This window comes from Chaetura pelagica, unplaced genomic scaffold, assembly GCF_000747805.2.
Source record: "Chaetura pelagica isolate M959 unplaced genomic scaffold, ChaPel_1.0 scaffold244, whole genome shotgun sequence".
Taxonomy (NCBI): Eukaryota; Metazoa; Chordata; class Aves; order Apodiformes; family Apodidae; genus Chaetura; species Chaetura pelagica.
Genome location: NW_009953719.1, coordinates 11,883 through 28,289, shown reverse-complemented (window position 1 = coordinate 28,289; position 16,407 = coordinate 11,883). Strand labels below are relative to the sequence as shown.

Sequence of the window (16,407 nt, the reverse complement as noted above, 5' to 3'; positions counted from 1 at the left end):
TTCCTGCTGTTTAGACGGAACAGACTCTACCCATGGGTCCCCCTTCTGCACTGCAGCCGTGTTTATTTTTTGGATACCTAGAAAATAATCCATGGGCAAGTGTGGAGGTCAGAGCTACTCCTGTCCCACAGCACTTCCCAGTACTGTTGGGAGTCAATTGTGAGTGTCCCCCGGGCCCTCATGAGTACTCACTGCCATTGCTGAGTGTGTTGCCCCAGCCAGAGATCAGGCATGTGGTGCCTGTGGCCACACAGCTGGTAGGCAGAGGAATGGTTTGGACAGCGCGGTTGATCTGGGCTGGTTTGTCAAGCTTGATGAGCATAATGTCATTGTCCAGTGTCGAAGGGCGGTAGCCAGAGTGGCGGATGACTTTGGCTGAACTAATCAACTGCTCTGTTGGTTCTTTCTTTGCCAGGTTATGTTTCCCGAGCTGCACTTGGATGCGACTGTAAAAGAGAAGGAATGGCATATAACTTACTGCTGCCGTCAGGCTGTGACAAACCTCCTTGTCACTGTATGCACTCGCTTCAGCATTGCTATGGTAGTAGCTCTTTTCATGCAGGTCATCTTTCTTGCCCTGCACTAAGTCCTGGGGATCCACACTGAGATCTTTCCCACCACCAGCACAAATGGTGAATTGCTCCAGGTCTCTTTTGTTGAGCTGGGACAAGCTACATATACTACAGTGCCTGACAGAAATATTCTGGAAAGAGGCAGACTGCTATCACCCTGACCTCGCTCCTCTTCTTGTCTTCTAGTGACTAAGTTGTAGCAAGATTAAGGTGATCTATAAGGAAGGACAGCCTGCAACTCATTGCTAGATCATCACGTTGTCGTTTCAGAAAGTGCTCTACATTCACAGAAACGTTTGCAGAAGTGGAAAACCCCTTATGATGTCCCAGCCCGGCTTCCTGAATGAGTCACCCATTTCTTGGTTGCCTTCTGTTAGAATGCAGTCGCTTGCACAGGTGAACGTCTCCACTCAGAATTCCTGCTAGAAGTGAACTGGAAGAAAGAAATAGATTACAGAAGAATAAGTTTTTTTCCACTCACGACTTGTAGCAGTGAGCAGCCGACACGACCCACTGACTGTTGATGAGGGAACCTCCACAGAAGTGATAGCCAGCATTCAGGGACACCTGGTAGGGGACAGAGTTCGCTGCACAGGTGTAGCCTCCCACGATCTTGTCGTCATCATCATCACTGTTGATGGGGAAGGCAACTGGGAGACAAGAAGTGGCATATGTCAACACCTGGCATAAGGCGTCTTGTTCCCCTGTGACTGACTGAAGCCTCTCACTTGTAGGCTGTTCTTCTGCATAATCTCATGGTAGCAGCACTGGGCAAGTCTAATGGATGTTAATTTGCTGCTCCAAAGGTGGGTCTGTCCCAGAATCCTGTCTGCAGTAGCAGCCAACAGTGGACTGAGCGCAAGTAAAAAGCAAGTCTGCGGTGGCATTTCCATGGAGCACCTGCCCTTACTCAAAAAACTGACAGCATCTTTAGGACCTCCTGAGTTATCTTTCTGAGGTAACTATTGTGAGTTATCCTTCAGAGGTGTTATCTTGCACCATCATAGTCCTTAGAGAGAGACAGTGTTTTTTGAAGCTATGTACGCGTTTCATTATTCCTCAGTCAAGAGCCACATTAAGTGAAACAAAGAGACAGCAGCCAAAAGAAGCTGCAGTGCTCTCCCTTAAAAGTTCTACAGGTTGAAACTGGACTTCACTTTCCCTGAACAGACTACTTTGCAAAGTTGCTCAGAAAATTATCTTCCTCATAAACGACATCAGCAAAAAGTAAAAAAATATACTCACCAGCCACACCAACAAAGGCGAGAAAGAGTATGTACTTCATGGTCTTGACACAGCCTCGAGCCCAGACTGGTGGAATGGAAGTGTGAGCTGCTAGAAATACATTTTTTGAAATCGCCTTATCTCTAGTCCAAGGTTTTATTCCGACAAAAAGTACACAGTGGAAAATCTGAAGATCCAAACGTGGGCATTAACAGGCACTGGGAGAAAGTGCAAATAACATATCAGTTAACCATAAACCTTTCCTAAGATAGAGAGCTATTTTAAATTATTTCAGAGGGCAGCCTTCAATTTAAAAATACCTTTGCGCTTTGGAAGATGTGAAGTTGTTTGTCTGCCTCATTCTTACATGCAGTACCTGTTCACAGCAATCCTCCAACTCTTCTGAGTCTCCTCTGTGTTGACAGTGTCATTCTTAAAAATGGGATTTTTACTGGAAGCTGGATGTTCTAGCTAATGGACAGTAAGATGCTGCACGTTTATTCTGAAGAAAAAAGAAATAATAAAAAAGAGGCAAACAACCAACAACAAATCAACCAACAACAAACCCTGCCTCCACAAAAAAACACCAAATCCCTTCTCCAAAACCCCCAAATCCCTAAAACCAGAAAAATAAAGAAGCTCAGTGTTAAGTTTGTCACGGTTTTTTCAAAAATTATTTTCCTTGAGTAAGGTGTGTGTGTGTGTGCATTATCATACAGAACACAGTGTTTTCCCAAATGAAATTATTCAAAATTAATTTCAATAAGTGAGTAAGAAAACCTATTCTCTGCCTCCGCAACCTCCCAAGTTCAGTGGTTCAAATGTGGGAATGTGTTCCACATCTCTTTGAAAGATCTCTCTCCCCCCTGATTTCTCTCTCCCAATCTGATCGTATCAGCCTAAGTACTGAGCCACGCTTTTTATTAAGCTTTGGAAAGGTCTATAAACACTAGTTTTTTTTCACAGAAGACTTTCAGCATAACATTGATGCTTATGGATGCAATCTGTATAAACAAAAATACTGTGAACACAAGCAGTGAGATCTTCTGAAATCCTTCTCTGAAAGAGTGATAACTTTTGTCATGATGCTGAGTTTGCTGAAGTTTAATGTGTTGCATGAATAATCATTTTCCAAGGAGCTACCATGGTCATCACATTAGCTCCTGGAAGACATGGGGTAACCTCAAATGACTGTAAACATAGGGCTGGCTGGTAACTGCCTTGTAGGAAAGGGTCTCTCTGAGACTCTCTATGCTACTTGCTTCTCCTGACCTCTTCCCAGGCTACAGCCAGAGCTGTCAGCAAAAGTCCTGGGTCATAGTTCCTGCGGTTCTTGTGTTCCTAAGTCCTTGATGGCTGACACCCAGGGAACCTAAGGCCCTCCCATTCTCCTGTTTGCCTCTCAGGGGCCCCTTTTAGAGGCTCCTGTGAATCCCAGAACTCCAGCGTGCATGCCAGCACAGCAACTCATGGAGCAAACTGATCTCACGTGAAGTCAAACAGGGTGGTTGTGATGCTGAGATCATCCAGCAGAAAGACTGCTTCAGAACAGCCCTTCAGGCCTTTCTGTGAAAACTGTGAAGGATGAAGAAACTCCTGTGCATTCAGGTTGAAACTGGAACAGCTCTTCCTGCCCCTCCTTCCTTTCTTGAGGATGACAAATCCCTCCCTTCCTGGAAAGCAAATACCCTCATCTGCTAAATGCTGTTCAACATTCCAGAGACCCACTGCAAGGCTTGTCTGTGGGTCTTTCAAAAAATACGCTCCTGGAGCTACTTCTGCAGCTGCAAGTAATCTCTCCTGTAATGCAGTGATGCTGCAGCAGAACGCTGGTGGCTCCAGGGCCACAGGAGGGAGGAGGGTTGTTGAATGGAGCACAGCTGTGCTAGATATGAGCAAATGGCAGCTTGCATTTCCAGGAGTACATGTTCCTAGTTCAAGTCTTTTGGTCAGCTGTGTCATCACTGGGCTCAGATAAGCTAAATACATTTGTACTGGCTGATGCAAGATCCTGGGAAAGGAAAACCTGGTGAGACCATGAGCTGGCAGAGATTAAGCTTCTCAGGAGCATTAAAGCAGAGGGGTTCCATAGAATCATAGAATGGTTTGGGTTGGAAGAGGCCTTAAAGGTCATCTAGTTGCAAACCCTCTGCCATGGGCAAGGACACCTTCCACTAGACCCAGTTGCTCAAAGCAACCTGGCCTCGAATGCTTCTAGGGAGGGGGGGCATCCATAACCTCCCTGGGCAAGCTGTTGCAGTAAAGAATTTCTTTCCAATGTCCAATCTCAATCTACCCTCTTTCAGCTTTAAACCATTACCCTCGCAATGGGTAATGGTTTGCAAGTCTGCATTTAGGTTCCTCCAGAGCCTTCTCTTCTCCAGGCTGAACAACCCCAACGCTCCCAGCCTTTCTTCCTAGGGGAGCTGTTCCAGCCCTCTGACCATTGTCATGGCCCTCTTCTGCACTCTTGCCATCAGCTCCATGTCCTTCATATGCTGGGGGCCCTGGAAGTGGACACAGCACTCCAAGCGGGGCCTCGCAAGTGTGGAGTATTGCCTCCCTCAACATGCAGGTCCCACTTCTTTTGATGCAGCCCAAGATAAGGTTGGCTTTGTTGGCTGCAAGTGCACATTGCCAGCTCATATTTGGCTTCTCATCAACCAACACCCCCAAGTCTTTCTCCTCATGGGTCCACCTGTCATGCCTGTCAAGTTCCCTTTGGGTGGCATTCCTTCCCTCCACTATGTCAACTGCACCACACAGCTGACAAAGACGTCACCACGTCACTGACAAAGATGTTTAACAGCACCGGTCCCAACACTAACGGCCAAGGAGCACCACTCATTGCTGATCCCCAGTTGGGCAGTGACACATTGACTGCAACTCTCTGAGTGCAACCATCTGTCCATGAGTGGTCCATTCATCAAGCCCACGTCTCTCCAATTTAGATACAAGGTTGTCATGTGGCTCTTCCCTTACCTGCTAGCACTATAACCTCCTCATAGAGGGCCACCAAAATTGGGCAGGCATATATTTGCCCTTATTGAAGCCATGTTGATTGATGCAAATCACCTCCTTATAATCCATGTGCCTAGCATAGTTTCTGGGAGGATCTGCTCCATGATCTTGCTGGGCACAGAGGTGAGACTGACTGGCCCGTAGTTCCCCACATCTTCTTTTCTTCCCTTCTTAAAACAGGAGTTCTGCTTCCCCTTTTCCAGTCAGTGGGAACTTCACTGGATGGCCACAGTTTCTCAAATCTAATGGATAGTGGCTTTGCAACATCATTTGACAGTTTCCTCAGGACCCAGGGATGCATCTCATCAGGTCCCATGGACTTGTGCATCTTCAGGCTCCATACATGGTCTCGAGCCTGATCTACCCCTACAGAGGGCAGCTCTTCATTGTCCCAGCCCCTGTCTTTTTCCTTCTGTGACTTGGGCAGTTTGCTGGTGAAGACTGAGGCAAAATAGTCATTGAGTACCTCAGCCTTGTCTGTATCTCAGGTAATCAGGTCTTAGTATTCTTTCCAGAGAGGCCCCACATTGTCCTTAGTCTTCCTTCCAACATACCTATAGAAGCTTTTCATTTTGCCCTTGATGTCCCTGGTCAGATTTAATTCTATGAGGGCTTTAGCTTTTCTAATCTGATCTCTGGCTGCTTCAATAGTTGCTCTGTACTCCTTTAATCCTGACCCTTAAGCTCTCAGTCACCTGTTCAACCACCCTTAGGCAGAACTCCCTGCACACTGCTGGTCACTGACATAGAGGGTGACATCAGGTTCTCATCCACCCCGCTTATCCTTCCTAAACCTTCCATTCCAAAACACCAGTCCTAGGAGTCATCCCACCAGGTCTCTATTATGTCAATAAGATTCTAGCACTGGAAGCACATGCATGTCTCTTAGCTCTTCTTGTTTATTCCCCATACTACATGTTTGCATAGAGGTATTTTAGTTGGGCTCCTGATCAAGCTGACTTACTGGCTGTAATTCCTTTGTGGTATTTCTCCAGTACTTCCCTGTTGACTTCTACTACCCCAGGAACCCTTGGCTCAACTCTCTAAAACTTCCAGTCTGCTGCTGTGTACCCAGCACATCTCTAGTTGAGAGGCTGAGGGCCCTTTCTAGGACCCTGTCCTAGCCTCTCGCCTTGTCCTCTCTGTCTGCACTTTTCTTCAGTGTCTTCTATTTTCAGCCATATCAAAGGTTTGGAATCTCAGTCTCCTAAAGAGATGGAGGAGGTAAGACATGACAGGGGTGTGTAAAATTGTGAATGGCATGGGGAAACTGGAGAAGGGTGGATTGCTTGCTGTCTCTTCCTGTACAAGAATTAAGGGCAGCAAACAAAGCTAGGGGGCTTGGTAGGTTCAAAGCAAGTGAAGGACAATTCCTCCTCTTTTAGGAAAGCTGTGAACCCTCTTCTGAGGGTTTTTTTGCCAAAGCAAAAGGTTAATATGGCCTCAAAAAAAAACTCGTGGAAGAAAAATTGATTGAGGGCTGTGAGGTTAAAAAACACTCCATCTGACCTCCCTTGTCCCCAGGAACTATTTGGTTTTAGGCAGTTCCCTGCTAAAATATCCCAGTGAGAGACCAAAGAGAAGTACAGAACACTCTGGACTCTCAGCCATCTGCCAGAGTGTATCCCATGACCCAGACAAGAATAGTCAGGGCTACCAAAGTCCTTCAAGACAGTCTGGATAATTACCCAAAGTAATTTTTTAATTACCCACCTTCATTTTCTAGAGAGCATACATGGGGTCCTGCCGGCAGCTTGGCCTCTTTTGAGCACAACGGAAGGGGCCGGGTCAGACCTGCCCTTACAAAGATGTGTGTGTGTTAAAAAGTGGGTATATCTGACTACTGCTGTGTCCTTCTTATTCAATCTGAAATGGGAAGTGGGGATAAGACTTAAATGATGGGAACATTTGCCCTAATGTTTCCTGGTTCTGGAAGGGGCTTGTTCAGAGAGTAAAATACCTAGCTTTCCAAAGCAAAGTAAACTCTCCTTGGAGCATGTCTTTCCAGATGACTCCTCTTGCATTCAGGCACTAGAATCTCTCAGAAAGGATCCCCAGGTAGACCACCCTCCTGCCTTCCTTCTTTTATCCAATATCCTGTATTGGATAAATCTTCAAATCTAATTCAGAGAGCAACAGATTGCAATGCACATTTCCTTCTCCAGCCTTTGAGCAAAATTTCTTTAGGTCCAGGAAATTCTCCAGTTGCCTTAATAGATAATTTTTTCCTGCCCTCCTCTTTCCTCCTTGTCCAAAGCACAGATGAGAGGCCTCTAGAGAGGAGTGTGGCCAAGGAAGGATGTGGCACCTAAGAAACAGCATCTGTTTTGGATGAAAAAGACACTGGGAAAGTAGGAGAGAGAGGGGAAGAGTGAGATGCAGAGGCAAGGATAGAGGGAAGGGCTTTGGAGTAGTTGAAGACACTCTCCAGAGAGAGTGGAGGGAGCTAAGGTGGATCACTGGAGTTCAAGGTGTCCAAAGAACAGTCAAGATCAACTCAAGAGACACAAGTCCTGAGGTGTTCTGAGTGATGGAGCAAGGAGCAGAAAGCAAAAATCAGATGCCTCGCCCTGGCTCCCTGGGCTTCATTCTGTTTGTGTTAATGTCCCGATCCTGGCTAATATTAAGCCAAGAAGAAACTCCATTTCAACTTATGCTACCGCCATGGAAACTGCCAGATCCTGCAATGTTTCCGTCAAAGCTACTGACAGTTTGCTGGGGAATGAGTATAAGGTTGGAGAAGGAGAATTAAAATCTCCAGAAAATACAAAACCAGATGTAGAAGATCTGCATTCCCCTGCTCCCAGCAATGCCATTGCACTGAATGGACCTACCTCATACTCATTGATTACTCTAGGGCATGGAGGGTCTTCACCTTTCCCCAGAGAGTTCAAATTTTCCCATAAACCTCTGCCCTGATACCTCTCTTAAAACAGTTTTATATATCTTTTGGCATATTTTCTGCTCAGCTTCCTCACTGCTGTGGAGCTGTGACATCTGCCCCCACCTATGGAAGTCTTATCCAGCAGTTCCATTGTAGCCCTGCCCTTCCTGAAAATTATTGTGGCCCTTTTTTTTTTTTTTTTTGAGGGGGCTGCATTTCTCCTTAAGCCAAGGGTATTGGACCTCATGTCCACAGGGATTCCACCACTGCTGACCACATTGCCTCTGAAGCCATCATTACCTTTGCTGCTACAGAATCACAAAATATTAGGGGTTGGAAGGGACCTCTGAAGATCATCGAGGCCAAGCCCCCTGCCAGAGCAGGACCAAAAAAAACCCCAAAAAACTAAGGCAGAGCACTCAGAAAGAAATCCAGACAGGTCCTGAAAGTCTCCAGAGGAGATTGCACATCCTCTCTGGGCAGCCTGTTCCAGGGCTCTGTAACACACAGAAAAGAAGTTCTTTCTCATGTTGACATGGAACTTCCTGTGCTCGAGTTTGAATCCATTGTCCCTTGTCCTGTCACAGGACACAAGTGAAAAGAGATTGTCCCTGCCTTCTTGACATCCAGCCCTCATGTATTTATAGACATCAATTAGATTCCCCCTCAGTCTTCTCCTCTCTAGACTGAAAAGTCCCAGGTCCCTCAGCCTTTCCTCATAGGACAAGTGTTCCAGTCCCTTAAACACCCTCATAGCCCTCCGGTGGCCTCTCTCACATAGATCCCTGTCCCTCTTGAACTGGGGAGCCCAGAACTGGACATGCTGCCAGCATTCTGAAGGAAATTTGGCTGACTCCTTGGATGAGTCTTCCTGAAAACCCAAATCCTGCTACTTAGATATTTGTGTGAGACAGTCACCTCTGCCTCCAGTTTAAACTTCACCTCTCTGTGTCTATTCCCAGGCACCTAGGGAAAAGCTCATTTTACCTAAGGAGCTGCTGTGATGCCAGCACCAGAAGACAAACATTTGCCCCTCCATTGCTCTTTCCTCAGCATTGTTCTAGGGTCTGAAGTGACCCATGTGTTTCCATTCTTGTTACAGTTGCCATCTGAGGATACACTGGACAGGATGCTCAAATGTGTGAGAGGAGAGCCCAGGCTCTGATTATAGGAGGATGGCACCAGTACAGGTGGAAGGAGGCATACCCAGGGGACCAGGCATATCTTCCAGCGTGGAAGGGCCAGCCCCTTGACAGCTTTACAAGGAACAGTGTGCCTTGCTGCACTTTTATTCACATGTTCCACACACCACTTAATTGCAGGATACCTCTCTTCCTTCCCCCTGAAATACATCCACTTCTGAGGTGGACCAAGGCATCTATTCGCAGCAAAACCCCATGGGCAGAGAAAAGAAACTACAAAAAGCTGCTGTCACCTGGTGCTTCCCTTGTGAGGTACAACTGAAGGCAGAAATTTGCTCCCATTTTGCCTCTGTCTTCATCGCTTGCAGAGGTGAGCCTTTGAGGAACTAATTGCTCTTTTGTGATGGGTATGGGAAAAGTGAGTGCCAGGTATGATTAGAATTCTGCCACCTGCCATTGCCTGTTTGTGCTCCTGTTTTCTTCACATAACCTAGGACTTACTTTTTCTTAAAAAATAAAAAGGGAAACAGCATGTAAAAGACCAGAAGGTATCTTTAAGAAAGTATGGCTATATACTTGTCTATTTTGTATACTTGTGTATACTTTGTGTATTTTGTGTCTTTGACAGCCTGCACACCACTGAGCACAGACTGATTTTTTGTCCCACGTGCTCGTTTGGAGGACATAGCATATCAAGCACATAACTCTTGCAGGCAGCAAATGTACTGTGCTGCTCACTGATGTGGCAAAGATGGATACGCTGAAGCAAAACATACTATTTGATTACAACAAAAAAAACCAGTGGAAGGTGATGACAATAGCTGGTGGGAGCAAGGAGTGGTAATCCGCTGGGAGCATGTCCTCTAAAAGATGCCCAAACTCCTTTTCACCAAAATTGCTAGGATTAATCACTTTTGCCAGGATGAATAATTTGATTTCGTGCCAGGATGCTGGTCTTCTGATAGGCCATGCTACATAAATGTTACTTTGCTTTCAGGCTTTACTCTAAAAGAAGCTAAACTCTTCTTGGTTAGGGAAATCTGGATGTACGGCAGAAATTCGTGTTCATTGTAGTTTAACCCTGGACACAGTGGAGGCTCTGAAAAGGCTAAATCTAGTTGCATCCTAGACTTACCCCAGTCCTCCAAAGCCATTTTTTAAAGACTTAGCTTCACACACCACTCTTTGCACACCCTGGTAGCTAATATTCTTCTGACTCCAGGAGCTGCTCAGCAAAGAGTGTAACACACCACTTCTTGCTCTGAGGGAGCACTCGTGCTCCTCAGAACTCACTCAGGTCTATGAACTCACTGTTCATATCATGCTACAGACAACCCACAGGGAAGCACTGGGAAAGTATTGTCTCTCACGTAGCAGAGACACACCGAGTTCCACTTCAGCTTCTAATCTTTGGGAGTGACCTCTGAGTGTGTTTTTGTTCATTTGTGTGTTTGTTTTTAATGTATTTTTTGTGTGTTCCAGTTCCTGAAAATTATTATGTTACAGTCCTAGCTCAGACCTCTTGCATAAATTCTGAAAACCTGCTTTACCAGCTTTGGAAACTTAACAGAGTAATTCTGAACTCTTGAAGATTTTTAGAGTGGAAAATGCAATTTTAAGGCCCTGTGAAAATTTACTTATCAGTAGCCTTCAGTGTTCAGCAGATTAATGAGTTGGCTGTTGACTGGTCACAGCTGTGCAATTCCCAGGCGATAGTAGAAAAAGACAGATAGTGGTCATTACCATCTTGAAGTTCTGCAGTCACAGGTCCCTATTTAATCTCTGACTTACAGTTTTCTTAGCCAGAGCATCTGACCCAGTCTTACCAAGGGGTTATTCCACACCATATGATGGCTTATTAATAAAAACCTAAGGAAAAGGAGGAGGAGAGGGAGCATTTGTTATTAAGGTGATTGTCTTCTGGAGCAACTGCTATATGTACTGAGGCTTTACTTTCTAGGAAGTAGCTGAACATTGCCTGCTGATGCAAAGTAAAAAAAGAAATCTTGTTTTCCTTTGCTTCTGCATGTGGCCTACTGTGTTTTTTTAAACAATTATTTATTTATTAAAATGCTTTTATTTAGACCTACAAGTTCTTTCTCATCTTATTTTCTCCCCTGTCTGTCCTGATGAGGAGGGGGAGTAATAGAAGGGATTGGTGGGCACCTGGCATCCAGCCAAGGTCAACCAACCACAGGATGTAATTTTACACATCCTCTCCTTCCACTATCTTACCTTTTCAGTACAGAGAGATGCCCTAAGAAGTGTCTTTTGCTTAATTTTAGATGTTAATGGTCAAAGGTACTGAATCTTTATGAAAAGAACTTCCCAGTGTCCCACCAAAAATCTCTAAAACTCAAAGTGTCTCTATAGTTCTGGCTGACTATATAAGTATACGATTGTTACTTTCCTGTGAAATTCCCCCACTAAAATGATATTAATGTTAGAAAAGATGTACCTAAAAATCTCTTGCTTGCATATTCTCACCTCTCTCTGGTCTGAAATTTTACACAGTTTAGTCCATGAAGCCTCCTATGAGAAACATAGAAGATCAATGTACCATCTTTGCTCTCTCTTAACAGAGTAATTCTGAACTCTTGAAGATTTTTAGAGTGGAAAATGCAATTTTAAGGCCCTGTGAAAATTTACTTATCAGTAGCCTTCAGTGTTCAGCAGATTAATGAGTTGGCTGTTGACTGGTCACAGCTGTGCAATTCCCAGGCGATAGTAGAAAAAGACAGATAGTGGTCATTACCATCTTGAAGTTCTGCAGTCACAGGTCCCTATTTAATCTCTGACTTACAGTTTTCTTAGCCAGAGCATCTGACCCAGTCTTACCAAGGGGTTATTCCACACCATATGATGGCTTATTAATAAAAACCTAAGGAAAAGGAGGAGGAGAGGGAGCATTTGTTATTAAGGTGATTGTCTTCTGGAGCAACTGCTATATGTACTGAGGCTTTACTTTCTAGGAAGTAGCTGAACATTACCTGCTGATGCAAAGTAAAAAAAGAAATCTTGTTTTCCTTTGCTTCTGCATGTGGCCTACTGTGTTTTTTTAAACAATTATTTATTTATTAAAATGCTTTTATTTAGACCTACAAGTTCTTTCTCATCTTATTTTCTCCCCTGTCTGTCCTGATGAGGAGGGGGAGTAATAGAAGGGATTGGTGGGCACCTGGCATCCAGCCAAGGTCAACCAACCACAGGATGTAATTTTACACATCCTCTCCTTCCACTATCTTACCTTTTCAGTACAGAGAGATGCCCTAAGAAGTGTCTTTTGCTTAATTTTAGATGTTAATGGTCAAAGGTACTGAATCTTTATGAAAAGAACTTCCCAGTGTCCCACCAAAAATCTCTAAAACTCAAAGTGTCTCTATAGTTCTGGCTGACTATATAAGTATACGATTGTTACTTTCCTGTGAAATTCCCCCACTAAAATGATATTAATGTTAGAAAAGATGTACCTAAAAATCTCTTGCTTGCATATTCTCACCTCTCTCTGGTCTGAAATTTTACACAGTTTAGTCCATGAAGCCTCCTATGAGAAACATAGAAGATCAATGTACCATCTTTGCTCTCTTCTCTCCTTCTTACTGGTTTGAATTCATGGCCTACAAGGCCTTTCTTTTTGACAAGTTACAGATTAACATTAAAATGGGACAAGACTGGTCTCTACTGGCATGTCTTGGAAGTTGCCTTATGAACATGCCCTGGGGTGATGTCAGCACCGCATAGAAACACTCAAAATGAATACACAAGGAATTTTCTTGGTCTTAAAGACATCATATGAGAGAGAGACTCCGCTAGTGACAGTAAGGGCACTAATGGAGCAAGAGAAAGAATAATACTAAAGAAATGTTAGTAGAATGTTTTTTAGATCCTCAATACACAGTGCTGAGATCAGAGGCAGGCTATGTTCAAGGAAGAAAAACAATATCTCACTATTAGTGGTACTGTTTGGGCAGAGCCAGACAAAAAAAAATCCCAAATGTATTTTTGAAAATAATTCAATCTAAACACACAGAGATGTCTGCAGTAACTCCCAGAATTAGTGACTTAAGCATAAAATTTTGCTGTTGCAGAAATACACCTAGAAATGCTGTGTAATACCTTGTCTTCTGAAGTCCTATGTCTTGGTCCTAAATGTTTCAGCTTAGTCTGTTGCTCATTTTCTTTCCTGGGTCGCTAACAGCTGCTCCCAGTTGAACAGGCTGTATCAGAAATTATGGGTTCTTCTGCGATTTACGAAAAAAAACCCCCAACAAAACAAAACAACAACAACAAAAAAATCCTTGAAATTTTCCTAGAATTGCCTTGTTTCAAAATATTGTGCCCTGTACTTTCAGCCTTTTCTTTAATCAGGAAGTGAAACCATTAAAGAGCAATATGAACATGTTTACTGTAAGTACTTGGTCACGTTGCAGATGATGTTTTTGGTTTTTTATGTGAGAAGACTAGGTCAGGCTCTGTATGCCCCAAACCTAAACTGGTTTGTTCACAAGCCTGTCTTTCCCCGTATAGCCTCAGTGTGTGCTGGCACACATAGTCTCACTGGCACAGATCTTTCCTTCTTGTGTCTCCATTTAGTTACTAGAAGTATCCTGTTACCTATCATGGCCAGCCTCCACCCTCTTCACAGTCTCCAAAATGAAGGCACATGCTTACTCCTAGGGGAAGAATTGCCATAGTCAGGGTCACAGGCACCTGGGGCAACTTTGTAGTTCTGCTTCCTGTAGCAGAGCAGTCAGAGATAAACAAGAGCTCAGCATCCTACTTCCCTCCCTTTCAGAACAACTGTGACAAGTGGCACACAGACCAGAGAGGATATTCACAATCAGGCCAGGCAAGCAGAATGAACACTGTAATGAAGTTACCAAGTAAAAAAATAACTGCATTTAAAATTGGCTGATAAAGGAAAAAAATATTACTTCTTTTTTGTTTGGTTAATAGGAAAAAAAATGTTGGGATATAAATATGAATTCAGGGATAATGGATACACTATGAAGTAATCAAGCTATCTCACAGAAACAGCACAGGAAAAGGAAGGATGTGGCCTGTGGTTCCTGCAGCAATCTTTCATGGCAATGGGGTGACAAAAATAAGAGGATGGAGCCATAGGTGGTTTTGTTTTTGTACTAAGTTGTATCATTGTGGGGACAGGGGATCCACAGTGATACGTTCCATGGGAGGCCTTTACAAAAACCCTGTATGCTTAAGCCTCGTGGGAGAGTGTGTTAAGACAGCTACCTAGAATTCTGCAGCATAATGAGCATGTTCTGTCTTGGTTTTTCTTGATGGACCCAGTATGCTAAGTCTTCATCACCTGAGAACTGAGCCTGCCCTCTATGGAAAACAAGCCAGGAGATTTTGAAACATTGAAAAAATTTTCAGCAAGCTAGATTGACTGCAGGTGCACCTTAAACCTATTACAGTATTTGAAGCAGAGAATTAGTATTTTTTTCTGATGCAATAATGTTTGCAATAGGCCACAAACTTGTTCTTTATTGATGAGATAAAAGTGTTAGAAAAAGTATTCTGGCACTTAGCAGGCATCTCTCAGAGGTGCTATGTAAAATGTACTGGAGTTTTTTCCCTTAAATAAGCCTCCAGCATCCACTGACTGACTCATGCCTGTGAGCCCAAAGGCTTTCTCTAGTAATTCTCCACATTCTCCCTGCCATTCTTTCTAATGGATATAAAGACTCTGTCTGACATCAGCCAACTGCCTCTTCTAGACTCTCCTTATTTGGATTACTCTTAACTATTAGCAAATTCAATGGAATCCTGAAAGGCTATTCAGGACGACTTGCCTGCCATTGAAGGGAAAACAAATGGATTTGTTTCAATTCAATGCCAGAAAGGTGAACCACCTACATGAAAAGGCATGCAACTGTGACAACCACAAAGCAAGAATTTTATTATTAACTCCACAAGTTACAGAAAGGATGGCTTCACAATGCTTAGAGTACAAGACTAAAAAGAAGGAAAGTCTAGGTGTAGAGGATTTACTTTTCTAGATAATGACAGCTTCTCTCACTTCAGTACATCTGCATGGTTTCTACAACTGTAAAGCAAGAATAGCAGGTAATATGAATGACATAACCTGGTGATTATGGAAAATTTGTAAAACAACTTGAGGTGAAATGTAGACAATAAAAATAAGTATCAAAAAACTCTGGGAAATTATAAGTGCTACGAATTATACAATGAGATTTCAAGCTGTTTTTCTGCCAGAGCCTTTTAGACAGAGATTGTGGGATCTTTTGGATTCTAGATATAGTAAATATTCTGTAAGTTTTCAGCTTACTAAAGTCAACTGCAGTGCATTCCTTTTCTTAGCTTATGGTACAACACTTTGTCACCGTGACCAATGCTCTGTCTTTCGGCGATGGCACAAAACTTACAGTAATAGGTAAGAAATTTTTATTTTCTCTTTTAAACCACTTCAAATCCTAGGTCTTCTCAGAGAACTTCACTTCTACTTTTTTATCCCTTTGATTATTAAACTGGTGTTTTTCTGATGTGCTAGAAACCCAGTCTACTTTGGACTAACTCTAATAATCATAGCTAACAGAACAGAGATAATTAGAAAGCAGAGACTGGCCTCCCAGAAAGGAGAAAGGAAGGGATGTTTAGAAACTTCAACAACGAGGAGAACAGACCAGGGCCCTGTGTTACATACTGCAAGTTATTTTGTAAGTAAAAGAAACATGTTTATTGTACCAGAGAAGAATAGCCATGATGTTGAAAGGAAATTAAGAAATTAGGGAAATGAGGTTGTTTAGCTGAAAATAAACAAAGAAAATTACTTTCTGCATAGAGGAAATATTTCCTAATAGCACACCTAGATAAATAGATACATGTCCGCAAAAGAAATTGTGAAAACCTCACCTGATTAACCTAAACCTGAAGCAAAAGGACTCTGGAAGAGGTATTTCTGAGATTGATCTCACCTGACTAGACAGACAGATGTGGCGGTGTTCCCTTACAGACCTTTCTTTTTTTGTTAGGGGACCATAAAGTATGTACTTTGTATTTCTTCCTTTGCTGGTACCCCATGAGGGGAGGGTTAGTCTACAGATTTGGCTCAGAGGACTGAGAGTAGAGGAGAGGTTTTCCTGCAGCTGCAAAACAGCGTGAATAATGAAAGATTGTACTTCGGCAGTGGGACAAAACTCACAGTCTTAGGTAAGACAGAAAGGAGATCTCTGTGATATATGTAATACTGGTTTAGGGGGCAAGAGTATTTTTAATTAGTAGTTGAATAATTATGATCTTTCATACAGCTGCAAGGACAGAATTAATGCTTTATTAATTGCTTATATAAAACTAGATATGCTAATATGGAAGTGTACATTTGCAGGCATGAATTTTTACATCCTTGCACCTGTTGCCTCTGTCTTCCCTTACTGAGAATTTCATGAAGGGAGAGAGGAAGAAATTACTCTGTTTCCTCCCGTTTTCCAAAACTTTGTAGAGGTTGGGAATGAAAGATCCTTTTTTTGCTCTGCAAGGTTTTGCAGTTCATCTATGTAACAATCAAAAGCAACGTTTCAAA

The 16,407-nt window shown here is 43.2% G+C and overlaps 1 protein-coding gene and 1 gene segment (V, D, J or C); one reads left to right on the top strand and one right to left on the bottom strand.

The window, feature by feature from the left end:
* The window catches only part of LOC104391173 (trypsin I-P1-like), a 2,929-nt gene extending 1,072 nt beyond the window's left edge, over nt 1-1,857 (bottom strand). The window contains exons 1-3 of the mRNA XM_010000407.1: nt 1,818-1,857; nt 1,054-1,222; nt 193-446 (exon numbers count right to left, since the gene is read on the bottom strand). Of these exons, the coding sequence (XP_009998709.1) occupies nt 193-446; nt 1,054-1,222; nt 1,818-1,857 (463 nt within the window). The remainder of the gene's footprint in view (nt 1-192; nt 447-1,053; nt 1,223-1,817) is intronic.
* Nucleotides 1-16,407, top strand: part of LOC104391194 — a gene marked incomplete at its 3' end in the record, with an annotated part of 25,881 nt that overhangs the window by 5,394 nt on the left and 4,080 nt on the right. Inside the window, 2 exon segments of the C gene segment in view lie at nt 3,639-3,657; nt 16,000-16,037. Of these exon segments, the coding sequence occupies nt 3,639-3,657; nt 16,000-16,037 (57 nt within the window).